At 42.9% G+C, this 27549-nt stretch overlaps 1 protein-coding gene across 2 annotated transcripts in view; it reads left to right on the top strand.

The window, feature by feature from the left end:
• si:dkey-91m11.5 (PH_BCR_vertebrate and RhoGAP_Bcr domain-containing protein) overlaps positions 1 to 27549 on the top strand; it is a 613456-nt gene that overhangs the window by 564297 nt on the left and 21610 nt on the right. For both annotated transcript variants that reach the window (XM_048555997.1, XM_048555996.1), the window contains 2 exons: positions 13945 to 14084; positions 17745 to 17879. In XM_048555997.1, the coding sequence (XP_048411954.1) occupies positions 13945 to 14084; positions 17745 to 17879 (275 nt within the window). The remainder of the gene's footprint in view (positions 1 to 13944; positions 14085 to 17744; positions 17880 to 27549) is intronic.

Below are 27549 nucleotides of genomic sequence, written 5' to 3'. Positions count from 1 at the left end.
AATATTTAGGTCCCAGTTAATGTTGTTTACAGCCATATCTTTGTAATGGCTACCAGATCGTACTTATTAATTTCTATTTGTTCTTTCGGTTCATCTGTCTTATTTCAAATGTCATGTGCATTCAAATGCAGAGTCTTTAGTTTTACTCTGTTTGTAAATTCTGTCTTTTCTGTTGATTAACTCATAGATTTCTAATCTCTGCCCTTTCCTGTCATGGTCCTTTTATCATTTTTTGAACCATACTCTCATGGAGATGGGCCCATTGGTACAAATTCCACTTTATGCTATCACAAACTCACATTTTCACTTCTCGAATTTGATGTATCCTATGCCAATTTGCTCACAAAATTCGTCTTTTGAAGTTCTGTTGCATGATTTGGAGCCTATCTCTCAATGATTTGTCAGAACTTCCTCCTTTATCCACCCAGTTTTGCCCATGGACCCTGACTGGATCCTCCAAATCTCACTGCCAGCGCCTTTCCTGCCCTGAGTAGATCTTTTGAATTGTAGTGCTAAGCAAGCAACACAGTCACTCTGTCCTGCGGAAAATAGTGTTGATTCCTCTCATTTGTACTGTTTCCAACTCTTACTATGTTCCTTCTTACTCCCCCCTTTTGAATGGCCTCCTCTATTACATGTTATGGTTAGTTGGCTCATCCACTCTGCAGCCCTCACTCATCTAGACTGAACTGAAAGAACTTCAAAGCTGTTATGAGAATTGCAAAGGCTGCCTATTGGGGCCAGTTATTTGCGCCACTTCCAGTCACACTCTCCTGTCCCCAAACACTGACCAAAGAAGGTAACCCAGTCCTGAGAGGTAGCACTGCTGCCTGGGTCAAAACATTCGGATAACTTGCCCCTTCCTGATGTTGTCTGTCGTCCAGCTTCGAGCCAAAGCTACTCGTACCTTAAATACTTGCGGCACTTCAACAAGATGGAGTGTAAGGCAGAAAGGTTTGTACCTTGAAGAGGACAGCTCATTTCAGAAGAAGAAGGTGCAGAACCCAATGTGCACTGATTACAAAGGGAGGTAGCCAGGCTTGGTGCTGATGCACTGCTTGAGTGCTTCACCAGAAATCTACGAATATTAGCTATTATCTAATTCAAGTACCTTTCAGCTGCACTCTTCCAACCCAGGGTACAATGCTCTAAAATTAGCTCTGACAGTGCTACGATCAAAGCCACAGCTTGGATGGATTCATGCCTGTCTATACTTTTCCCTGTCTTCCTTCAAAAATTCCTTGTTTTACCTTTATCTTTCTGTTTTCCAGGTTGCCATTGAAAGAAAGGAATTGCCCGTGATTGGCATCATATATATCACTGTTTACATTGTGTTTTATAGGTGAAATAAAACCTAGTGAACCTGCAATCGGATTAAGGTGCTCAATAAGCCTGGCCTTTACTCTTGGCCACTCCTAGCCATTGCTCCCTTTCTGACCTTTTTAAAAATTTGGTGAGCTAAACCTGCATTTTCTGCCCATCCCTATTTGTCCAGAAGGCAGTTAAGAGTCAACCACATATCGCTGTGGATCTGGTGCCACACACATCTGGTAAGGATGGTACATTTCCTTCCCTGAAGGGCATGTCAAGCAGAGACTTTATGACAATCAAAAAATGGTTATATAATTTTGATCAGATAAGCTTTTTATTCCAAATTGTTGTTGAATTCAAACTTCACCACCTGTTATTGTGGGATTTGAACCATGATTCTAGAACTAAGATTCTAGAGCTAATCAGATAATTCTTCTTTCCTGCCATTTTTCTATAACCCTTGTTTCCCTTATTAACTAAAAATCTACCAGTTTCATCCTTCAGCACAGTGGCTCTGGTTAGCATTGATGCCTCACAGTGTCAGGAACCTGGGTTCAATTTCATCCTTGGGTGACTGTCTGTGTGAAGCTTGTACACTGTGCCCGTGTCTGCGTGGGTTTCCTCTGGGTGCTCCGGTCTCCTCCCCCAGTCCAAAGAGTGCAGGTAAAGTGGATTGGCCATGTGAAATTGCCCATAGTGTTTAGGGTTGTGCAGATCGTCATAGGGGGAGTGGGTCTACGTGTGATGCTCTGAGGGCCAGTGTGGGAGTTGTTGGGCCAAAGTGCCTGTTTCCACGCAGTAGGGATTCTATGAGCATTAATTTGGAGCTCTGGATTATTAATCTAGCAATATTATGACTGTGTCACCACCTCCTCACATTGTGGTGAAACCAGACCATTGCTGTGTTTGCTTGTGGCTGCAATGCATGTTGCAATGGGACATTTTTCAGAGTTTAGCAGAATTCCAACTATTGACTGAGGAAATCCATAAGTCAATTAGTTGAACAAGTTAGCCATTGAGCCCATTGAGTCTGCTCCACCTTTGAGTGAGTTTGTGGCTAATCTGATAATTCTCAATTCCACTTTCCTTCCATTTTCCTACAATCCCAATTCCCTTACTGATTAAAAAAAATCTGCCAGTTTCAGCCTTGAACATATTTAATAGCCCGGCCTTAATAGCCATCTATCATAAAGAATTTTACAGATTCACTATCCTCTGAGAGAGAAAAAATCCTCTTCATCTCTCATTAATGTGCACCCTCTTATTCTGAGATTATACCCTCTTGTCTTGGACTGTCCTACAAGGGCAAACAACCTTTCCACATCTACTCTGTCAAGTTCCCTAAGAATCTTGTATGTTTCAATAAGGTCACCCCTCATTCTTCTACACTCCAACAAGTACAGGCCCAATCTACTTAATCTCTCCTCATAAGACATTTGGTGTCTAGCTGTTATAAAATAAAGAACTGTGGATGGTGGAAATTTGAAAAAAAAAGAAATTGCTGGAGATACACAATGGGTCTGGCAGCATCTATGGAGAGAAAGCAGAATTAGTGCTTTGGTTCTGGGGACCCTTCTTCAAAATGTATTTTCCAGCAGTTTTTGTTTTTGTCTCAATACCAGTATCAGTTTAATGAATCTTATCTGGTCTGCTTCCAGTGCCTTTCCATAAATAAGGGGCCCAAAATCCTTCACAGTATTCCAGCTGTGGCCTGACGAGTACCCTATATAACTTTACAAAATCTCCATACTATTAAACTCCATTCCTTTTGAAATAAAGGCCAAAATTCCATTTACCCGCTGAACTTGAACATTTTGTGATTCATGCAGCAGGATTTCTAAATCCTTCTGTTCTGGAGCATTCTACAGTCTTTCTCTATTTAAAATTATTCAACTCCTCTACTTTTCTTGCCAAAGTGTGTAGCCTCACTTTTCCCCATATTAATTCCATCTTTCAAGTTTTTGACCACTGTCAGTGTCCCATTGCAGACTTTTTGTGTCATCTACACCGCTTGCTTTTCCACATACTTTTGTGTCGTTCACATCATTTTCCTCATCCAAGTCATTAATATATACTGGGGTCCGTGATTTACAAGATCCAACTTTCAAATACAATCCCATACAGGATGTAATTTTAGAGACTCAACATTTCCTGCACTTACACTTAGCTGCTTTACATTGCCATGCATTGTGTTCTGACTTGTGTACTTAGGAATCATGAATGAATTCCAGAATGGAACCCATTCACAATTGAGGAGCTGCTGCGTTGTAAACCCTAACCCATTGTAAATAATTGTGGTCCCAATTCCTGTGTCACACCATTAGTTCCAGATTGCCATCCTGAACGTACCCCTTATCCTAACTCTCTGTTTTCGTAATCCACGCTGCTATCTATGCTAATATACAACCTGTTTTCTCACTAAGTAGCCTAATGTGTGGTATCTTATCAAACATCTTCTGAAAATCCAAATATGTTACATAGTGCCATAGAGGTTGAGAGCGCAGAAAAAAGGTCCTTTGGCCCATCAAGTCTGTCTCAGTCAAAAACAAGCACTTAACTATTCTAAGAGGTAATGGGAACTGCAGATGCTGGAGAATCCAAGATAACGAAGTGTGGAGCTGGATGAACACAGCCGGCCAAACAGCATCTTAGGAGCACAAAAGCTGATGTTTCGGGCCTAGACCCGTCATCAGAAAACAAAAGTGCTCCAAGATGCTGCTTGGCTTGCTGTTTCATACAGCTCCACACTTTGTAATACTTAACTATTCTAAACCCATTTTCCAGCACTTGACTCATAGCTTTGAATGCCTTGGCATCACAAGTTCGTATCGAAATACTTCTTAAGTGTTGTGAGGGTGCCTGCTGCAATCACCCTTACAGACAGTGAGTTCCAGAATCTCATTACCCTCTAAGTTTAAAGAATGTTTATGCACTGCCTCAAAACCACATGCCTCTTACCTCAAATCAATGCTCCCGATCATTGATCCTTCCTCTAAGGGGAAAATTTTCTTCCTGTCTGTCCTATCATAATTTTATACATCTCATTCGTGTTCCTCCACCCCTGCCCTGCTCCTCTGTCTCCTCTGCTCTAAGGAAAACAACTCCAGTCTATCCAATTTCACTACATAACCCAAACTCTCCAGTTCAGGCAACATCTTGGTAAACTTCCTCTACACTTTCTCCAGTGCTATTGCATCCCATCTATAATGTGCATTTCAGAACTGCACACAATACTCTGTGCCTCAGATACTGTGCAGGGTGCTTTGGGATGTGTTCAGGGACATTTGGATTAAGACAGAGCCCTGGCTGAGGAGGTCTTGAAAATGCTTCCCCCGACATTTTTTGATGGCTTCTTTGTCTTTGATATTCCTCCTGAGATATTGGAATACAGAGGCAAAGAGTTTCTGCTGCAGCTACACACCCTTGTCTGCCTTATCTGGAAGAAGGGAAGAATCCCGGGAGGCCACTGTTGTGAGCATTTTACAAAAAGGGAACAAGTCAGGCTGTGGTAACTATAGGGGCATCACCCTTGTAAGAGTATGTTTCTCGATCCAGGACATAAGATTATGGAGGCAGGCAGGATTGAGGCAACTGGAAGATGTTTCTTCAGGCAGAAACTGGTTTATGCAGGGAGAGAGCCAAAGGATCTTCCCCGAATTTGGCTTTGGAAGATAGATCAATGACACACCCTCTGCTTTTACAAAGAAGTATAGCATTTTTATACATTTTATGTTACAGTAATCAAATACAATGTAGACATTGTGCTTCCCCCAATCCAAACACAGAATCTTTTGGAGCAATTAATCAATGATGGGCACTTCTGTGGACAGCTCCAGGTTCCCATGATCTTCTACTATTAACTAGACATTTTAATTTAAACTCAATTGGCAGGGGAATTGAGTTTAAGAGCCACGAGGTTATGCTGCAGCTTTATAAAACTCTGGTTAGACCACACTTGGAATATTGTGTTCAGTTTTGGTCACCTCATTATAGGAAAAATGTGGAAGCTTTAGAGAGGGTGCAGAGGAGATTTACCAGGATGCTGCCTGGACTGGAGGGCAGGCCTTATGAGGAAAAGTTGAGGGAGTTAGAGCTTTTTTCATTGGAGCGAAGGAAGGATGAAAGGTGACTTTGGGCGGCACGGTGGCTCAGTGGTTAGCACTGCAGCCTCACAGCTCCAGGGACCCAGGTTCAATTCCAACCTCAGGCGACTGTCTGTGAAGGGTTTGCACGTTCTCCCCAGGTCTGCATGGGTTTCCTCCGGGTGCTCCGGTTTCCTCCCGCAGTCCAAAGATGTGCAGGCTAAGTGGATTTGCCATGCAAAGTTGCCCGTAGTGTTCAGGGGTATGTGGGTTAAGGGGGGATGGGCCTGGGTGGGATGCTTCAAGGGGCAGTGTGGACTTGTTGGGCCAAAGGGCTTGGTTCCACACTGTAGGAAATCTAATCTAATCTAATCTTGATAGAGGTTTACAAGAAAATGAGAGGCACAGACAGAGTTAGAGACTTTTTTCCCAGGGCAGAAATGACTATTACAAGGGGACATAATTTGAAGGTGACTAGAGGAAGGTATAGGAGAGATGTCAGAAGTAGGTTCTTCACACAGAGAGTGGTGGGCATGTGGAATGTGCTGCCGGCAGTGGTAGTGGAGTCAGATACTTTAGAGACTTTTAAACGACTCTTGGATAGGCACATGAAGGATAGTAAACTGTAGGGTATGCAGATTGATTGATCTTAGTAGGATAATGAGTCGACCCAACATCATGGACCAAAGGGCCTGTACTGTGCTGTACTGTTCTCTGTTCTATGTTCTGTTACTCTGTAATTGCTTGGGATTGTGCTATGTATTTGCTCGGGGTTGGGATCTTCCAGTGCGTCCTATTCATTCACATTCCAAAAGTTCAATGGCTATACTCCTTCGGGTCTTTCTCAGGCTTGTTTATCAGTATGGACGGCTCAAATTCTATTGCCCATTGTACTTTGATGCCATCTTTTATCACATTCAGTTGCTTTTTTTATTTTCCCACTGTCCCAATCACATAATGTAAAAATACAAAATTAGTTAGTTTTAACTAAATGGTATAAGGTTAACTTCAGTTATAAAGTTAATTCTGAGTGTGAGTATATACAACTACTTCTACTGTCAGCATTTTGTAACTTATGGGTTGTGATCAATCTATTTTGTTCAGGGCATAAGAGAAGTCACCTCCTAAGGCTGATTAATCTTCACATCTAAACTTAAATGTTTTCCCTTCAGGCTTATATTGTATACTGGTTATGTATTGAAACCAACTTCTATAATTAAAGCATTTTTAGCTAGAAACTCTTTAATATTGTTGGTAGTTTCAAAGAAGCAACTGTTTACTACAAAATAACTTTAGCTGTTATTCTTACAGTTGCTTAAGGACCTAATCAAGCACCTGACGTTATTCATTTACTGGGACAATCATCCTTTCATTAATAAAGCTGGAATTGATCATTTATGTGTCCTAAGGCATCCTTTTACTGGAACTGTCTTGGATGGGGACATACAGTGTTCTTTACTGACCTTCTAGCAGTTCTGTGCAAAGGTACTGTCGTATTTCACAGTGTGAGCAGGCTGCTTAATTTTGCTTAGCTTCTCTCTGCCATCTTTTAAGCAGGCATGGGCCACTTAGTGTGATCAGGTACAAGTTACCTTACATGGCAAGGTACAGGTCCCCGCTACAGCCCTACTGTCGACTATTAGAAAAGTCATCGTCAAGGCCCTCCTCAACTGTCTCCTTCCTGTGACTGAGGAACTCCTTCCCGAATTGAAATGTGGCTTCCAGCCATGGAATGGCATAATGGACGTGATTGTCATCATACGACAGCTGCATGAGAAATGCAGAGAGAAAAACTTACCTTGTAACTGGCTTTCTTCATCCTAACAAAGGCTTTTGACACTGTCAACCAGGAAGCATTAAGGAGGGTCCTATGCTTTGACAGCACCACGAAGTTTGCCACATTCCTTCACCAGCTCAAGGACGAAATGAAAGTCATGGTAATGACAAATGATTCCACCACTGACCTATGCCCTGCAGGCCTGCATCGTTGCCCCAACGCTGTTCTTGATCTACCTCTTTACAATATTTCATCTCACTGCTAGAAAGCTCCCCACTGGAGTAGAGCTAACCTACAGAACCAGCTGGAAATAATTCAATTTCTGCCATCATCCAGCCAAAACCAGTCACCTCAGCCAGTGTATTGAGCTGCAATGTATGATGATGCTTGCATATGTGCAAACTCAGAGGACGAACTCCAGACCATTGTTAGCACCTTTACTGAGGTGTATGAGAGATTGAGTCTCAGCCTGAACAAGTACAAGATCAAGGTCCACTACCAACCTGGCCTGGCACTGAGGAGCGAACCCCGATCATCAAAGTCCACAGGGAGGCCTTGGAGAATGTTGGCCACTTACATTTCCTCAACAGTGTCCTGTCAACCAAAGCAGTTAGTGACAACAAGATCCAGCACCACCTCTAGTGTACTAGTGCAGCCTTCAGCTACTTAAGGAAAACGGTGTCCATGGGTAACAACATCAGATCTGACACCAACTAATGGTATACAGACCTGTGATGGTTCCCACCTTTTTATACGGCTCTGACATACGGACTTTCTACAGCAGACACTTCAAGGTACTGGAGCCCCACCACAAATGCTGCCTGCACAAGATTCTATGAATCACTGGGAAGAAAGACGCACCAATACCAGCATCCTCAACTAGGCCAACATCCCCAGCATCAAGGCACCATCCATCCTTAATGGCTGTGATGGGCTGGACATGTCGTTTGCATCACCAACACCAGACTCCCCAAGCAGGTGCTCTATACCAGCTTCGAAATGGCAAGTGAGCCCCAGGTGGACAGAGGAAACCCTTCAAGGAAACCCTCAAGACGTCACTGGCAAAATGTGACAATCCCATCGACACCTGAAAATCACTGGCTTAAGGCCATCCAAAGTAGAGAAAAAGCATTCGTAAAGACATCGAGCACCTCAAGACTCGCTGTTGGGGGAAAAAGCAGAAGCCAGACGAAAGCAGTGTAAAGTGTGCATTGCCCCACCAATGCCCCACACACCGCTTCCTAATGCTCCAGGTGTGGCATCTCAAATACTATGTGCAGTCGTTATTTAAGAAAGGACGCAAATACATGGCAGGAGATTAAGAGGATGTTTACTAGATTGAACCTGGGATGAACAAACTGTCTTATGAGGATTAAATAAGAACTTGAATGGTCTTGCTCAGGTGGATGTGGAGATTATGTTTCCCCTTATGAATGAGTATAGAACTAGGAGACAATGTTTAAAAATTAAGGGTTGCCCTGTTAGGACAGAGATGAGAAGAGACGTTGGAAGCGGGGGTCATTGAATGTTTTTAAGGCAGAGGTAGATAGATTATTCTTGGGCAAGGGCATCAAAACTTATCGAAGGTGGGAGTATCGTGTCTGCTCTGCCATTCGATTATGGCTGATATGTTTCTCTGTCTCATGCTTCTGCCTTCTCCCCTTAACCCCTTCATTCCCTTAGTAGTCAAGATTCTATCTCTGCCTTAAAAACACTAAATGATTGGCTTCCACAGCTTTCTGCAGCAACAAGTTCTCCACCCTCTGGCTGAAGAAATACCTCCTCATTTCAATTGTAAGGGCCAGCCCTTCACTCTGTGACTGTGCTGTCTTGTCCTAGTTTCTCATACTCATTGCAACATCTTCTACATGTCCATGTTCTCCAGGCCTCTCAGTATTCTGGAATGTTCAATGAGATCCCCTGTAATCCTTCGTAAACCCATCAAGTTTAGACTCAGAGCCCTCAACCACACCTCCTATGACAAGCCCTTCATCCCTAGGATCATTTTTGTATATCTCCCCTGGACCCCTGGCAAGGCCAGCACATCCCTCCTTGGATATGGGACCCAAAACTGCTCATAATGTTCCAAATGTGGTCTGGCCAGAGCCTTGTGCAACTTCAGCAGCATATCCCAGCTTTTGTATTCTAGCTGTTTTCAAATGAATTTGTCTTCCTAACTGCCATCTGAACCTGCATGTTAACCTCAAAAACATGCTCATCTAGGACCCCTACGTCCCTTTGTGCTTTAGATTTCCAAAGCCTTCCCCATTTAGAAAACTGTCAATGCCTCTAATTTTCTGACCAAAGTGCATTTGCCACTACTTTGTTCAATCTCCTAGCCTGACAAGTCTTTCTGCAGCCTCCCCTATCTTTGTGTTATCTGCAAATTTAGCAACAATGCCCTCAGTTCCTTTGTCCAGATCATTAATGTACAGTGTGAACAGTTGTGGTCCCAACACGGACCCCTGTGGAACACCTGTTGTCGTCCTGAGAAAGAATCCTTTATCCCCACTCTCTGCCTTCTGCCAGTCAGCCAATCCTCTGTGTACGACAGTAACTTGCCGCTAACACCATGGGTTCGTTTCTTACTTTGCAGCCTGTTGTGTAGCTCTTTGTCAAAGGCCAAAGTAGGAATAAACAGGTCATTTTCCAAGAAACAGGCAGTGACTGAATAATGCAGGAATCAGTGCTTGAGCCCCAGCTATTCACAATAGCTATTCACAATATTCATAATGATTTAGATGAGTAAACTAAATATTGTCTCCAGGTTTGCAGACTGCACAAAGCTGGGCTGCGTGGAAGAAGTGGAGATGTTCCAGTGTGATTTTAATAAGTTGAGTGAGTGAGCAAATACATTGCAGTTGAGACAGAACATGGATAAATGTGAGGTCGTCCACTTTGGTAACAAAAATAGGAAGAAGACAGATTATTTATCTGAATGGTGATAGGTTGTGAAATGGGGACTTGCAACAAGACCTGGGTGTCCTTGTTCGCCAGTTGCTGAAAGTTAGCATGTAAGTGCAGCAAGTGGTGAAGATGATAAATAGTAGGTTGGCTTTCATAGCAAGAGGATTCAAGTACAGGAGCAGAGATGCCATGCTGCAAAATGTACAGGCCTCGTTGGGATTACACCTTGAGAATTGTACAGTTTCAGTCTCCTCACCTAAGGAAGAATGTTTTGGCTATCGAGGGAATGCAGTGAAGGTTTACTAGATTGATGGTTGGGCTGAGATGGCAGGACTGTTACATGAAGGGAGACTGCATCAGTTAAGAGTGTATTCACTGGACTTCAGAAGACTGAGGGGGATCTCATAGAAACCTGTAAATTTCGAACAGGAGCTGGGCACAGTTAATGCAGAAAGGACGTTGCTGATAACCAGACATTCGATATTAGGGGTTGCAGTTTAAGGGGTAGGCCATTTAGGACTGAGATGAAAAATTTCTTCACCCGGAGAATGGGGAGCCTGTGGAATTCTCTGCAACAGAAAGCAGTCGGAAGTAAACGTTGATTTTTTTTTCATGGAGTTAGATACAGCCTTTAGGGCTGAATGGATCTCGGGTATGGGGAGGAAGTGGGAACAGAGTAGGAGTTGAATGATCAGCCATGATCACATTGAATGGTGGTGTAGGCTTACTTATGCTCCTATTTTCTATGCTTAGTGTGCAAGAATCTGCCAATGCAGTAAAGCTGATGAGCATGCTCTCCATTGCCAGGGTATGCTGCAACCTTATAAGAGCCGTGGAATAGAGACTTTTGTCCCCCCACTTGATGTTGCAGATAGATCTTCAGCAGCAGCGGTGGAATGCATCGAATTGCTTTATACTTAATGCTGCCTCATATGCCTCACACTTTTAGAAAATGGGTTTGAGACCCACTACTTCTAGGACTTTGAACTATTTAAATCCTCCAGTCTAAACATTGGAATGCTGAATAATCCAGTCCTTGTTATCATCTTAGGCAGTTTCTGAGGATTGAAACTGACTTGCTTCAACTCTTGTTTAATGAGTTATAAGATGACCATTAAGTTCAATGCACAATCTGCAGCAATGATCGTGCTTAGTGGGTTGAATAGATGAGCTGTTTGGAAGTTTCTACACCTTCCCCAATACCTTTGCATAGTCACAATGAAGTCTGTCAATGTGTTCAGTGCTTTCCCAAATGGACCTTGCCCGTTTTGGTTAGTTGCAAACCATGTATTACCATGAGTCAGTGGGATGTTTGTCAGCTGAAAGCAATAGCAGGTTTTGGGGTGTCGGGGTGGGTAAAAGACATGGAAGGAAATGGTCAGTCTGTAAAATTATTGAACTCAATATTAGTCCTGAGACTGCAAGGTTCACACGCGAAAAATAAGATGCAATTCCTCCAGCTTGCACTGGGCCTCACTGGAGCACTGTAGCTAGCCCAAGATAGAAATATTTGCATGAGAACTTGATGGTGTATTGGAGTGGTCTGCAACTAGAAGCTCAGGATCATTTTTACAAACAGAAAATCAGGGGTTCCACAAAGCCGTCAACCTGCCTGCATTTTGTCTTCCCAGTGTAGAGGAGACAACATTGTGAGCAGCTACTACAGTAGACTAGATTGAGTAAAGTACAGGTAAATCCCTATTTCACCTGAAAGTGTGTCTGGGGCCTTGGATAGTGAAGAGGGAGGAGGTAAACGGGCAAGTGCTGCACCTTCTGCGATTGTATGGATTGGATAGGTGCAATGGGGTGTCAGGAGTGGTGGGCGAGTGGACCAGGGTGTTCTGGGAGAACAGTCCCTTTGAAATGCTAACAAGGAAGGGGAGGGGAATCTGTGTCTAGTGGTGACATCCTTTTGGAGGTGACGGAAATGGCAGCTAATAATCCATTGAATTTGGAGGTTGGTGGAGGTCCAGGGAACCCTGTTGTTGTTGTGGGAAGGAAGAGAAAGAGTGAGAGCAGAAGTGCAGGAAATGGGTTGGACGTGGCTAAGGGCCCTCTAACCATGGCGCCAGGGAATCCTTGGTTGCTTTTGAAGGATGGCCCTATTTGCAGTTTGTGAAGTGGTCTTTAACCGATTTAACCAATAGAACATTGGTACATAATAATTCATTAGCTGGCAACTGCACAAAAGAAATTGGTAATCGTAAATTGTAAATGAATTGTTCCATGTCGTTGGTGATGTCAGATTGGGTCATTCACTTGCACTTTTGATCAATTTTTTTTTTGTTGGTATTAGTTGACGGATAAATATTGCCAGGACTCCAAGAGAACTAAGTAATTCTTTAGAATATGTTAAGAATGACTGGAGAAGAGATGTGTGACAGTTGCAGCATGTGGCAATTCCTGGATGCCAATTTCGTTCAGAGCCAATATGTCAACAACTTTGGTTCAGAATTTGAGATGGAGGTTATAATACAGACATTGTGATGTATCAGGGAAGGGGAATGTTACCTGGATTCTTTGTACTGGGAAGCAGTTACACCTCTTAAGGCTGGGTCGTCAGATTTGGAGAGAGTGACTGTGAGTGAAACAGTGAGGACAGGAGCACAGGAGCCTTAGAATTCATAATTGTCAAAAAAGTTTGCATTTTTTTCAGCTTGTCTAGATGAGAGAGAGCTGCAGGCTGGATGACCATGGTACTGTAGTACAGGAAACCATTCAAGAATTGGCCATAAAGAGGAATTTAGTAATAGGAGGGGAGAGTACAATGGTGGGGAGAGGAGGGGGGGGAATTGGAGGAGGGGGAATTGGATGCCAATTGGTGTCGTTGGTGGGGAGGGGGTGTTGAGGGTGGGTGGTGGGAGGAGGGGGGTAATCTGATACATTTTGTAGCAAAGAGCACAAGCCCAAACAGCTATGGTGCTTACCTAGTGCCACAGTTCAGGACATCAGCTCAGGGCTGCAAAGTAATTTGCAACAGGGGGGGGAGGATCCAATACAGGCAGGACAAAAAGGGAGGCTCGACCTAAACTGTTTCAGGATAAAGGTATCCTTATTAAATAAAAAGCAGAACCTCAAAGATCTGAATGTTTTTTCTGTTCAAATAGGCATAGGGTAAAACAAATTTGAAAAATTGATGGATGACTCAAAGACTGGTGTGGGAGATTGGAGTTCCAAATTATGGGACATTGGCCTCAGCATAGCGGAAAATGGATCTATATCAATGGGGCGATCTTCAACTGAACTGTGCTGCGACAGGGGTTATAGCCAACTACATAACTAGGGATTAGAGAGGGCTTTAAACCAAAAATTGGGGCAACCGAACAATTTTGGGAAGTTGTGGGAAATCAATAAGTAAAATGAAACCCAAAGAGCAAATTATTAACTCAGGAAATAAACAGACTATGACAGCTAGGGATATGGAGGTCAAATCAGAAGAGTTAACCATCAAATAAGACCAGAATTTACATGGAGAGTAATAGGATAAAACCAAAGGCTGTATACATGAATGCATGTAATATTCAAATCAAAACGAGCAAGAGCACAAATAGAAATACAGAAGTAAAATCTAGTAGCTATTATAGAGTCGTGGCTACAGGATGATATGGGTTAGCATCTAAATACTGTCACCTAGGCTAAGCAGATCATCTAACTTTCCCTTAATTGTCCAGAAGTTTTGAGGAACAGTGGCGTGTGATGCGGAAAGTATGAGAAAAGAACTTTAGAAAAATATATATTTAGGTGCTTTTTCTGAAAATTATATAAAAACAGCTCTTGTATCAGAAAAGCTCTCGGGTATGTGTTACAGTTCTAAGAACTGAATTCTGTTCAGCTTTAGGCACTTTCCTTTTCCTTTTACTTTTCCAGGCGGGAAAGATCAAAGGTGCCTTACATAGTGCGACAATGTGTTGAAGAGATTGAGAGACGTGGAATGGAGGAGATTGGAATTTATCGAGTTTCAGGAGTTGCAACAGACATTCAGGCCCTTAAAGCTGCTTTTGATGTCAGTAAGTATCTTGCTGTTGTATATAATACATGGTCCTTAAAGTCAGGAAAGGATGAATTTCAAATTAAATCAGTAAAGAAACCTATAATAAATAAAGAAAAACAAATAGATTTATGTTGCGAGATGGGAATATAGGGACAGGAATAGGCCATTCAGCCCCTCAAGCCTGTTCATTTGTGAGATTGTGGCTGATTCGTGGCCCAATTCCATATACCTGCCATTGGCCCATGTCCATTAATAACTTTGCTTTAAAAAAAACACTACTCTCAGATTTAAAATTAACAACTCTTTCAGCAGCCCCTGCCAATTTTTGGAAGGGAGTTCCAAGCACCTACCGCCCTTTGTGTGTAGAAGTGCTTCCTAAATTCTCTCCTCGACAATCTAGCCCTAATTCTCAGACTATGCCCTCTAGTTTTAGCATCCCCAATCAGGGGGAACAGTTTATCTTTATCAACCCTCTCTTCCTATTAATTACTTGAAGACTTAGATCAGATCACCCCTTAACCTTCTAATTTCTAGAGAAAAAAGCCTAATTTTAATATTCTCTTCTCATTAACCTAAGCCCCGAAGCCCAGGTATCATTCTTGTAAGCCAAAAACAAACAATTGCAGGAGCTGGAAATCTGACACAAAAATACAAATTGTTGGAGAAATTCAGTAGGTCTGTCATGTGGAGAAAAAGTCCTTCCTCCAGCAGTTTCTGTTTTGTATCATTCTTGTAAGCCTATGGTACACTCCTTCCAAAAATAATATATTCTTCCCAAGGTGTGGTACCCAAATCTGCTCACAGTACTCCAAGTGGAGTCTGACTAGGGTTTTGTATAACTGCTGCATCTTTTCATGGCATTTCAACAATCTACTCACCCGAACCCGAAGTCTCTTTAGACATCCACTATTGTTTAACTTCATACATCTGTAAAATACCCTATCCTTTTTCAGTACAAAATGGATAATCTCACACTTGCTTACATTGAACTCTATCTGCCACATCGATACTCCTTGGTAATTTGTGCCACATTACTTTGTGCCATCATCAAGAGTGGATATATGACTTTCTATGCCATTTCATATAAATAAATAACGTGAATAATTGAGGCCCTAATATAGATCATTGCGGGGCACCACTGGTCACATCCTGCCAGTTTGAGTACAAACTCATTATTCCTACTTTCTGTCACCGACCACTCAATCAGTTCCCCATACATGTTAATAATTTGCCCTCAATTATATGGGCTTCTAACATAATGTAACGTGGGACTTTATCAAATGCCTTCTGCTAGTCCGAATAAAAAACATCCATAGGCATTCCACTGTTCACTGTCTTAGTCACCTCTTCAAAATATTGAGTATTGTTTGTCAGGCATATGCTACTAGTGAAAACTTTCAAGGTGTTCATCCATACCTCATCCATAATTCCTAACTCCAGCAATTACTCCATTGCGGATATTAGGCTAACTGGCTTGTAATTCCCTTGTTCTCCTTTTTCATCCTCTTCTAGAAGTTAGAGTTAGTTAAAACCCCTACAGTGTGAAAACAGGCACTTCTGCCCAACAAGTCCATCCAGACCCATCCCCTGATAACCCACCTAATCTACACATCCCGATTCACAATGGGCAATTTAGCATGCCAATCCACCGAACCTGCACATCTTTGGACTGTGGGAGGAAACCAGAGGACCTACAGGAAACCCACACAGACACGGAGAAAACATGCAAACTCCACACAGTCGCCTGAGGTTAGAATTGAACCCAGATCCCTGGCGCTGTGAGGCAGCAGTGCTAACCACTAAGCCACCATGCTGTCCCAAACTGGGAACCTGTTATCTGTGACCAGCACTTTGGGAGTCCTTGTGATGCAAAGATGCATTAGTTTTTCTATCATCGTCCCTGTGACTGACGATTGAACTCTGTGCACATCCAGCCACTTTGAGTGGACATCCACAATGACTAAGGACATTGAAACCATGATAGAACCTGCATTGTTGATGTGTAACTAAATCCAGTGTTAACTGGACAACTCTGGGACAAGTGCTGATGATAACTTTTGTCCTTGTTGGCACTCTGGGCACTGCTGTACCAGCACGGCTATGTCTGCATCCAATTATGGCCACCAGATATACATTTTCACCAGCTTCTTCATTTTGGAAACCCCTGGGGGAGTTCAGCCTGTATCTGGCAGTGACCTTTGGCCAGGATAATCACTCTAGCTCCCCATAATAAAATGCCATTCTGTACTGTGTTCTGGTCTCTTCAGATCCACAAAGGTTTCATTTCTGGTGTGACAGCCGTTTGGTTTCCCCCATCACCACCAGCTGTTTCAGTTTTCACACAACCGGATCTTTCTGCGTCCAGAGACTGGTATTATCAGCTGTGACTGGAAATATGCCCAGAAAATTTAAAGCCTTTACAGACTGTTTCAGTGGTGGTACCACCGGTGATTACTGCCAGAGGGAGGCAGCTCAGTGCATCTGCATTTGCTATTTGGCCTCCCGGACAGTGTTCCCACTTGTAACTATATGTATTTAGTATTAGAGCTCACGGCTGAATATGGCCTGAAACTATGAGCAACACTTCCTTGTCCTCTTTAGGTTGATCTAGCAGGGGTTTGTGGTCAGTTAATGTTGCAAATGTATGTCCATAAAGTTATGGATAGAACTTCCTGATTCCAAATATGACCGCCAAACCTTTCTTTATCTGGCCGTATTTACGCTTTGCATTAACCAAAGTCCTGGGTGCAAATGGTATTGGATGCTCCTCTTCATTGGGCCACCTATGAGCTAATACTACCCCGATGCCGTGCAGGGAAACATCGTATGTCAATACCAGATCTTGCTGAAAATCATAGTGCGTTAACACCTTTGAGGATGATAGCTGTTTCTTCACATTCTTGAAAGCTATGGCATGGCTGCATGACCATTTCCAAGGCTGACCGTGTTTTTTAAGAGTTGAGGCAAAAGTGCCAGTTTGGAGACCAGGTTGTGCATGAACTTTCCGTAATAATTCACTAGCCCCAGGAAAGACCTAAGGTCCAATATAGACCTGGGAATCAGGGCAGGGCACCTTTGATCAGCCTCGCTTTTACCCTCCAATGGTGTAACCCAATCTTGTCGACTCTATGATCCAAGTAGGTCACTTGGGGTACCTGGAATTCACATTTTTCCCTTCTAAGGCATACATCTGCCTGGGAGAAACATCTAAGAATTATGTCCAAGTTCTCTAAGTGCTCCATATTGGTCTTCCCTGTTATTAGCATGTCGCCTAGACAAATGGCAGCCTGGGGTGGACCTTGTAAAATGTTCTCCATTGCCCACTGAAAAATTGCACAGTCTGCTAATACCTAAATGGTAGCCTCATGTATTGGCATGAATCCTTATGGTATTAATTGCAGCATAGTTTTGGAAATCCTCATCTAACTGCAATCACAAGTATGCATGATTCATGTCCAGCTTTGCAACAGATTGGATTACAGAAATGTATGTCTGACCCTGTCAATGGGATCTCCTGTAATCACTGCATATGTTTGCATTTGTGTTCACTTCATCCGTTCAGATGATTTATCTATGTTCAGTTCATGTATTCATGTTCAAATTATTTATCCATGTACACTTTGTTTGTCCATGTTTCAGTTCACTTATCTGTTCACTTACCTGATTCCTGTTACAGATAATAAAGATGTCTCTGTGATGATGAGCGAAATGGATGTTAATGCCATTGCGGGAACCTTGAAACTTTATTTCCGTGAGTTGCCTGAACCACTCTTCACAGATGAGTTATACCCTAATTTTGCTGAAGGAATTGGTAAGTCACAGTCAAGATTTTTCCCTCTTGGAAGGACTGATTTTATTTTTAATATATTGTTGATCTTATTGGCTTTGCATGAGAAATTAATGTGTTCCTTCTTTCCCTCCGCAAAATTATATTTGAATATTCTGTGCATCTTATCCTGCCTGAGAGGAAGATCACACAGCCTGAACCCTGAAAACAACTCAGGTCATTTGAAACTGACCAACATCTATTAGCATTTCACAATTCTATGTCATCCTGATTCTCATACATGCCTCACAATAACACTTTCCCAGTCATGTATGAAGAGAGACTGAATAAGCGAGGACTATGTTCACTGAAGTTCAGAAGAATAAGGGATGATTGCATAGAGATGTATAAAATTCCAACACGATGGAACAGGGTAAATGCAGAAAGATGTTCCCAATGATCAGGGAGTCCAGAACCAGGGGATTATGATCTAACGGTGCAGGCTGAGCCACTTAGGACTGAGATGAGAAGAAATTTCTTCATCCAGAGTTTGATAAGCCTGTGGAATTCTCTGCCACAAAAAGCAGTTGATACCAAAACATTGAATGTTTTCAAAGAGTTAGGTATAAGTCTTAAGACTAGAGGAATCAAAGAGTATGAGAAGAAAGCAGGAAACTGGGTTGGATGATCAGTCATTCCAGATTCTGGAAAATTAAAAAAAAACTGCAGAAAATTCTGGAAATATTCTGCAGATTTGCACATTTGCACTGTTGTAGAGCAGGGAGAGTCACAATGATATGAAACTGTATAGTCCCCATCACAAACATTTCTGTGGCCACGAGAGAGACTCCAGAATAGAGTTTTGCCTCCCTGGTGCTAGGGTAAAGGATATGTCTGAGCAGGCACAGGATATACTGAAAGGGGAGGATGAGCAGCCAGTGGTTGTGGTCCATAATATACTAACAACATAGGCAGAGAGAGAGATGAGGTCCTACAAAGGAAATTGAAGGAGTTAGATATGAAGTTGCAAAGTAGGACTTCAAGGGCTGTAATCTCAGGATTACCCCCTGCCCCACATGCTAGTGAGGCCAGAAATAGCAAGATAATACAGATTAACGTGTGGCTAAGCAGTTATTTTAAGAGATATATGGATCATTCAAATGTAATCTGGGGCTAGTGGGACCTATACAAAATGGGTGAGTTGCGCCTAAACAGGAAAGGCACCAATATCCTTGCAATGAGGTTTGCTAGTGCCACTCAGGTGTATTTAAACTAGTGTGGAAGGGAGTTGAGAAATGAAACAGTAGTTCAGCATGTGGAGTGATTAAGGAGAAGATTGACATTAAGGCAAGCAAGTCCAATGGGAAGAACAGGAAGGGCAAGGGTAAACTAACATGCTGGGACTAGCAATCTGAAGGGTATTTACTTTAATACAAAGAATATAACAAGTAAAACAATGAATTTATGGCTTGAATTAGAATGTGGGACTACGATATGATTGTCATTGCAGAAACTTAGTTGAGAGAAGTAGAGGACTGAAAGCTCAGCATTTAGGTCTTTCAGGTGAGATAGAGAGGGGTGTAAAAGAGGTGGGGAATTTGCATTAATTATTAAGGAGAATGTCACAGCTACACTGAGATAGGGCATCTTGGAGGGCTGATCCAGTGAGGCTGTATGGGTAGAGCTTTAGAATACGAAAGGTGCAGTCACAATGATGGGGTACACCTTAGGCATCCCAAAAGCGGCGGGAGACAGAGCAACAGCAGATCAGAGAAAAATGTAAAAACACAGTGTTGTTGTAATGGGCTATTTTAACTTGCCCAGTATTGACTAGGACTCCCTTAGTGTCAGGGGCTTATATCGGGCAGAATTTGTTAAGTGCATCCAGGAGAGCTCCTCAAAATAATATGTAGATAGTCTAACTAGAGATGGAGCCATACTAAATCTTGTACTGGAGAATAAGCCTGACCAGGTGATTGAAGTTTCAGTGGGGTATCATTTTGGGAACAATGATTATAAGTCTTTATAGTTATGGATCAGGATAAGACTGTTCCTCAGGTGAAAGTGCTAAACTGGGAGAAGGCTAATTCCAACAGCATTAGGTAGGAACTGGAGAAATTAGATTGAAAGTGGCTATTTGATGGTAAATCCACCTCTTTGAATATTTGATGTATTTATTTTCACGTGTATTTTATTAGAAGATACAAACCAAAATATAGAATATAAAGGCAGAAAGAAGGAATTAAGAAAAAGTGCTAACTTTACACTTCTGGTTAAGTGCTCCACCATGGGCCTTGGGCCTTGCGGCCAGGCACAAGACCCCTTCACAGTGCTACCGCCACCGGAATGGAAATCACCAATTTTCGGCGATTTCTCGCCTGTACCGACACCCTTGCCGCTATGACTCCTCACTGGACCTCGCCAGTACAGATGCCACTGATGTTGCCAGCAGCCCAAATTCTATTCCACCGCTGCCGTGAGTCCACTTTGAGCCCACCCCTCTGATAAGCTGCTGCTGATGCTGCCGGGTTTCGCACTGGACCCAAACTCGCCTTCATCGCCTTTAATTTGCACTAGATGCAGACAGGGAACCCAAACTCACCTCCGCCACAGCAGCCATGAGTTGGCGCTAGGTCCACCTCATCAATGCAGAAGCCACCAGGAATCCAAACTCACCTTTGTCACCACCTAATCCATGCTGCTGGGCCCATTCGAGTCTGCGCTAGGGTCACTCGTCACTGTTGATGCCATTGCTGCAACCATTCTCTTCAACAAGAGGTAATTAAAATAGAAGATTAACAAAAGGGAAAAGAAAAAACTGAAAAGAAAAGCACGCTGAGGGGACAAGCCCCGGGCTCAAGTGCTACTTTACCGCCATTTTACTGGAAAATCTGGATATGTGGGAATCTTTTAAAGGCCAATTGATCTGAATTCAGGACCAGCATGTTCCTGTGAGGATGAACGATAAAGATGGCAAGATTCAGGAACCTTGGATGATAAAAGATATTGAAAGATTAGTTAAAAATGAAAAGGAAGCATATGTAGGCTTTAGGAAACTGAAATCAAACAAGGCCTTCAAGGAATATAAAGAAAGCAGAAAAGAACTGAAACAAGAAATGTCTTTAGGAAATAGATTAAATGAGATTCTCAAGTTGAGATTCTCAAGGCACTTTATACACCTATTAGGAGAAAGAACAGGTCCATTCAGAGACAAAGAGAGAGATTATACATGGAACTAGAGGAGGTGGATAAGGTCCTTAATTAGTATTTTTTAAAATTACTTTATGGGATGTGGGCGTTGCTGGCTGGCCAGCATTTATTGCCTGTCCCTAGTTGCCTTTGAGGAGGTGGTGGTGGTGAGCTGCCTCTTTGAGCTGCAGTCCACCTGCTATGGGCTGACCCACAATACCTTAGGAAGGGAATTCCAGGATTTTGACCCAGCGACCGTGAAGGAATGGTGATATATTTCCAAATCATGATCATGAGTGGAGAGGAGCTTGAAGGTGCTGGTGTTCCTGTACATCCACTGCCCTTGTCCTTCTAGATGGAAGGGGTCATGGGTTTGGAAAGTGCAGTTTGAGGATCTTTGCTGAATTTCTACAATGCATCTTGTAGATAGTAGACGCTGCTGCTACCGAGCATCAGTGATGGAGAGAGTGGATGCTTGTGAATATAGTACAGCCAACTGGGCGGCTTTTTCCTGGATGGTGTCAAGTGTCTTGAGTATTCTTGGAGCTGCTGTCATCCAGGTAAGTGAGGAGTATTCTATCACACTCCTGACTTGTACCTTGTAGATGGTGGACAGACTTTGGAGAGTCAGGAGGTGTGGTACTCGCTGCAGTATTTCAAGCCTTTGCCCTAGTCTTGTAGCCACTGGGCTTATATGAATCCAGTTGAGTTTCTGGTCAATGATAACCCCAAGGATATTGACAATGGGAGATTCACTGATGGTAACGCCATTGCAGATAACAAGAATATTGAAGGAGTTGTGAATAGTGAGGAAACTTGTCAAAGAATACAACAGGATATTAGATCAGATGGAAAGTTGGGCAGAGAAATGGCAGATCTAGTTTAATCTGGACAAGTGTGATGTGATACATTTTGGGAGGTCAAGAAGAAATTGTACAGTTAATGGCAAGGCTTTGAGGAACATCGATTTGCAGAAGTATTTTGGGATCTCCTATTAGAAGTCATTAAAACTATGAGATCCATAGATTGGGTTGATGGTCAGAAGCTTTTTTCCAGAGTTGAAATGTCTTAAATTAGGGGGCATGCATTTACGGTGAGAGGGGGCAAGTTCAAAGGAGATGTAAGGACTAAGTTTTTTTTACGCAGAGAGTGGAATGTGCTACCAGGGGTGATGGTGTAGGCAGATGTGATAGGAGCATTTAAGAGACTTTTAGATAAGCAAATGAATATGCAAGGAATGGAGGGATACGAACCATGGGCAGGCAGAATTAGTTTAATTTGGCATAATGTTCAGCACAGCATCATGGGCCAAAGGGCCCATTTCTGTGTTCTATAGTTCTATGTTCAAAGACCATAGCTCCCTGAAAATGCCAACACAAGTGGATATGGTGATAAACAAGGCTTATTGGCACGCTTGCCTTCATTAGGACATTGATTATAAAAGCTGGAAAGTTATGCTACAGCTGTGTAAAACTTTAGCTCGGCCACATTTGGGATATTTTATGCAGTTCTGGTCACTACACAATTGGAATGATGTAGAGACTTTGGAGTGGATGCAAAAACATGTTTACTGGGATGTTGCTTGGATTGGAGTATATTAGCTGTAAGGAGATGTTAGACAAACTTGGAATATTTTTGCTAGAGCATTGGAGGCAGAGAGGTGACCTGATATAATTATAAGTTTATGAGAGGGATGGACAGGATGGATCACTGGAATCTCTTTTTTCCCTGAGGGTGGAAATGTCAAATGCTAGAGGATTAGGTTTAAAATAAGAAAGGAAACGTTTCAGGGAGATATGCAAGAAGTTTTTTTAGGACAGACTGATAAGTGCTGGGAACACACTGTCAGGGTACATGGTAGAAGGAGAAACTACAGCAAAGTTTAAGAGACACATAGACAGGCACGTGAACAGGAAGGGAATGGAGATTATGCAAAGGTGTAGGAGCAACAGGGTGGTGGTGATGGGAGATTTTAATTTCCCCAACATTGACTAGGATTCACTCAGTGTTAGGGGTCAAGATGGAGCAGAATTTGTAAGGAGCATCCAGGAGAGTTTTCTAGAGCAGTATGTATATGGTCCAACTCAGGAAGGGGCCATACTGGACCTGGTGTTGGGGAACGAGCCCGGCCAGGTGGTTGAAATTACAGTAGGGCACTACTTTGGAAATAGTGACAACAATTCCGTAAGTTTTACAATACTCATGGACAAAGATGGGGGAAGGCCAACTATACCAGAATTCAGCAGGATCTGGGGAAATGTAGATTGGGAGAAACTGTTTGAAGATAAATCCACATTTCATATGTGGGAGGCTTTTAAAGAGAGTTTGATTAGCATGCAGGAGAGACATATTCCTGTGAAAATGAGGGGTAGAAATGGCAAGATTAGGGAACCATGGATGACAGGTGAAATTGTGAGACTAGCCAAGAGGAAAAAGGAAGCATACATAAGGTCTAGGCACCTGAAGACAGCCGAAGCTTTGGAAGAATATCGGGAATGTAAGGCGAATCTGAAACGAGGAATTAAGAGGGCTAAAAGGGGACATGAGATATTGCTGGCAAACATGGTTAAGGAAAATCCCAAAGCCTTTTATTCATATATAAAGAGCAAGAGGGTAACTGGAGAAAGGATTGGCCCACTTAAGGACAAAGAAAGAAAGTTATGTGTTGAGTCAGATAAAATGGTTGACATTCTTAACAATTACTTTGCATCGATATTCACCAAGGAGAGGGACATGACAGATGTTGAGGTTAGGGATAGATGTTTGCTTAGTCTAGGTCAAGTCGACAAAAGGAGGGAGGAAGTGTTGGGAATCCTAAAAGACATTACGGTGGACAAGTCCCTAGGTCCAGATGGGATCTATCCCATGTTGTTGAGGGAAGCGAGAGAGGAAATAGCCAGGGCCTTAACAGATAGCTTTGCAGCATCCTAAGACACGGGTGAGGTCCTGGAGGACTGGAGAATTGCTAATTGTGTCGCCTCGTTTAAGAAGGGTAGCAAGGATAATCCAGATAATTATCGACCAGTGAGCCTGACATTAGGGAAGCTGCTGGAGAAGATACTGAGGGATAGGATCTATTCTCATTTGGAAGAAAATGGGCTTGTCAGTGATAGGCAACATGGTTTTGCGCAGGGAAGGTCATGTCTTGCCAACTTAATAGAATTCTTTGAGGACGTGACAAAGTTGATAAATGAGGGAAGGGCTGTGGATATCATATACATTTACTTCAGTAAGGCGTTTGATAAGGTTCCCCATGGCAGGCTGATGGAGAAAGTGAAGTCACATGGGGTCCAGGGTGTGCTAGCTAGATGGATAAAAGAAACTGGCTAGGCAACAGGAGACAGAGAGTAGTAGTGGAAAGGAGTTTCTCAAATTGGAGACCTGTGACCAGTGGTGTTCCACAGGGATCTGTGCTGGGATCACTGTTGTTTGTGATATACATAAATGATTTGGAGGAAGGTGTAGGTGGTCTGATCAGCAAGTTTGCAGATGACACGAAGATTGGTGGAGTAGCAGATAGTGAAGGGGACTGTCAGAGTTTACAGCAGAAAATAGATAGACTGGAGAGTTGGGCAGATAAATGGCAGATGGAGTTCAATCCGGGCAAATGCAAGGTGATGCATTTTGGAACTTCTAATTCAAGGGCGAACTATACAGTAAATGGAAAAGTCCTAGGGAAAATTGATGTTCAGAGAGATCTGGGCGTTCAGGTCCATTGTTCCCTGAAGGTGACAACGCAGGTCAATAGGGTGGTCAAGAAGGTATATGGCATGCTTTCCTCCATATGACAGTGTATTGAGTACAAGAGTTGGCAGGTCATGTTGCAGTTGTATAAGACTTTGGTTCGGCCACATTTAGAGTGTTGTGTAGAGTTCCGGTCGCCACATTACCAAGAGGATGTGGATGCTTTGGAGAGGGTGCAGAGGAAGTTCACCAGGATGTTGCCTGGTATGGAGGATGCTAACTATGAAGAAACTATGAGTAGATTAGGATTATTTACATTAGAAAGACGGAGATTGAGGGGGGACCTGATTGAGGTCTACAAAATCATGAGGGGTATAGACAAGGTGGATAGCAAGAAGCTTTTTCCCATAGTGGGGGACTGTAATACTGGGGGTCATTGTTCAAAGTGAGAGGAGGAAAGTTTAAGGGAGATATGCGTGGAAAGTTCTTTACGCAGATGGTGATGGGTGCCTGGAACGCGTTGCTAGCGGAGGTGGTAGACGCAGACACGTCAGTGTCTTTTAAGATGTATCTGGACAGGTACATGGATGGGCAGGGAGCAAAGAGATACAGACCCTTAGAAAATAGATGACAGGTTCAGACAGAGGATCTCAATCAGTGCAGGCTTGGAGGGCCGAAGGGCCTGCTCCTGTGATGTAATTTTCTTTGTTCTTTGTTCTTTGGAGGGATTCGGACCATGTGCAGGCAGATGGGATTAGTTTAGAATGGATAGCAAAACTGATGAATAGTGCTAGAATGGGAATCCTATATCTATCCTGATCAAACCGGGAGTACCATATGATGCATCAGAACATGTCAAGCAAGACAGATTGTTTTGGCCAAAGGCACATTACTCATGCAGAGTACTTCGACAGGGAAAGTGCAGGAAATATACATTTTACCATCAGGGATGGCTTCTAGGGATTATGATGTTTTAAAAATAAATTATATTGGTTGCATATGAGTTAGTGCCTGAGGAATGTAGGTAAAAATTTTAAAATTTAAGGAAATAGTCTGGACAACCTACATCAAATTTGAGAGAGTTGAACAGACATCAAGAGTTAAAAACCACAAATGATAACCTTAGAGCGAATGGGCTGATTTTCCTGAGGAGTTGCACTTGATTTAGGGTGGTCAAGTCCTTCAGGCAACTGGACTGATCTGGCAACTCCATGTGCAACTCCTGTTTACACTGGTATAACAACTTCTGGCCAGCAGAAAATCCAGGCATTTTTTCTCTGAAAGCAAGTTTAAAAGCTCACTACCTTCTATAATAATAACCCATGTTTAAGACCAAAGATTTGCAACTTATACCTATAATCCATATCCATATCCATGTTAATCTTTCAGTGTGGAAACAGGCCCTTCAGCCCAACAAGTCCACACTGACCCTCAGAGCATACCATCTAGACCCAGCCCCCTATAACCCACCTAATTCACACATTGCTGAATACTCTGGGTAATTTAGCATGGCCAATCCACCTAGGACTGCACAGGCTAGGTGGATTGGCCATGCTAAATTGCCCCGAATGCTCAGGGATGTGTCTGGTAGGTTTAAGGGGATGGGTCTGGGTGGGATGTTCTGAGAGTTGGTGTGAACTTGTTGTGCTGAAGGGCCTGTTTCCACACTGTAAGAAATCTATACATGCCTGCACATCTTCAGACTGTGGGAGGAAACCCATGCAGACATGGGGAGAATGTATAAATTCCACACAGGCACTCGCCTGAGGATGGAACCAAACCTGGGTCCCTGGTGCTGTGAGGCAGCAGTGCTAACCACTGAGCCACCATGCTGCCCCAAACTTCTAGACAGACAGCAATAATGGCTGAAGATTATGAGCTGAACCATAAAACTACGCCTTTTTTCCATCACCCTCATAAATTAGAAAGAGAGAGGAAGTCAAAAGGTAAAAGAAATACAAGTCGCCAGGGTAAAGTGAATAGGTGGATTGCCACAAAAATCTCCTCCAGAGATCAAAAAGAAAGTACTGAGGGTGATGGTTTTGTGTGATGAGAAGTAGTAGGCAAGACTGGGTAACATAAAATAGGAACAAATGCTGTCAGGGAAGAGCACTATTGAAATGTGGAGATTGTGTAAGGAATGTATACTGCGTGTGCTCAATATGTTTGTCCCTAACAGGCAGGGAAGATGCGGCCGAGTGAGGGAGCCTGGGTTCTCAAGAGAGGTTGAACGACAGTTAAGAGGAAAAAGGATGCTTATGTAAGGTTTTGGAAACCAGGAACAGAAAAGGCTCCAGAGGGATACAGGTTATCCAGGCAGGAGCTGAAGGAAGAGCTTAGAAGAACTCTAAGGGGGCATGAGACATCCTTGGCAGATGGATCAAGGAAAACTCCAAGGCTTTTTACACATATGTGAGGAATAAGAGAATGACCAGAGAAAAGGTAGAGCCGATCAAGGATTGTAAAGGGAATTTGTGCAGGGAGCCTAAAGAGATAGGAGGAGTCGTTAATGAATACTTTTCTTCAGTATTTACAACTGAGAAGGACCTGGTTGTAGGAGAGGGCAGTGTGAAATAGGCTAGAGAAGGTTGATGCTAGTAAGGAAGACGTGCTAGGAATTTTGAGGAACTTGAAGATGGATAAGTCCCCGGGCTTGATGGGATTTATCCAAGGATTCTATGGGAAGCAAGGGAAGAGATTGCAGGGTCTTTGGCGATGATCTTTTTGTCCTCACTGTATACGGGTATAGTGCCAGAAGATTGGAGAGAGGCAAACGTCACTCCCTTGTACAAAAAAGGGAATAATGATAACTCCAGAAATTACAGGCCGGTTAGTCTTACGT

The sequence above is a fragment of the Stegostoma tigrinum genome, chromosome 26 (genome assembly GCF_030684315.1).
Source record: "Stegostoma tigrinum isolate sSteTig4 chromosome 26, sSteTig4.hap1, whole genome shotgun sequence".
Taxonomy (NCBI): Eukaryota; Metazoa; Chordata; class Chondrichthyes; order Orectolobiformes; family Stegostomatidae; genus Stegostoma; species Stegostoma tigrinum.
This window is presented reverse-complemented; position numbering and strand designations above follow the sequence as displayed.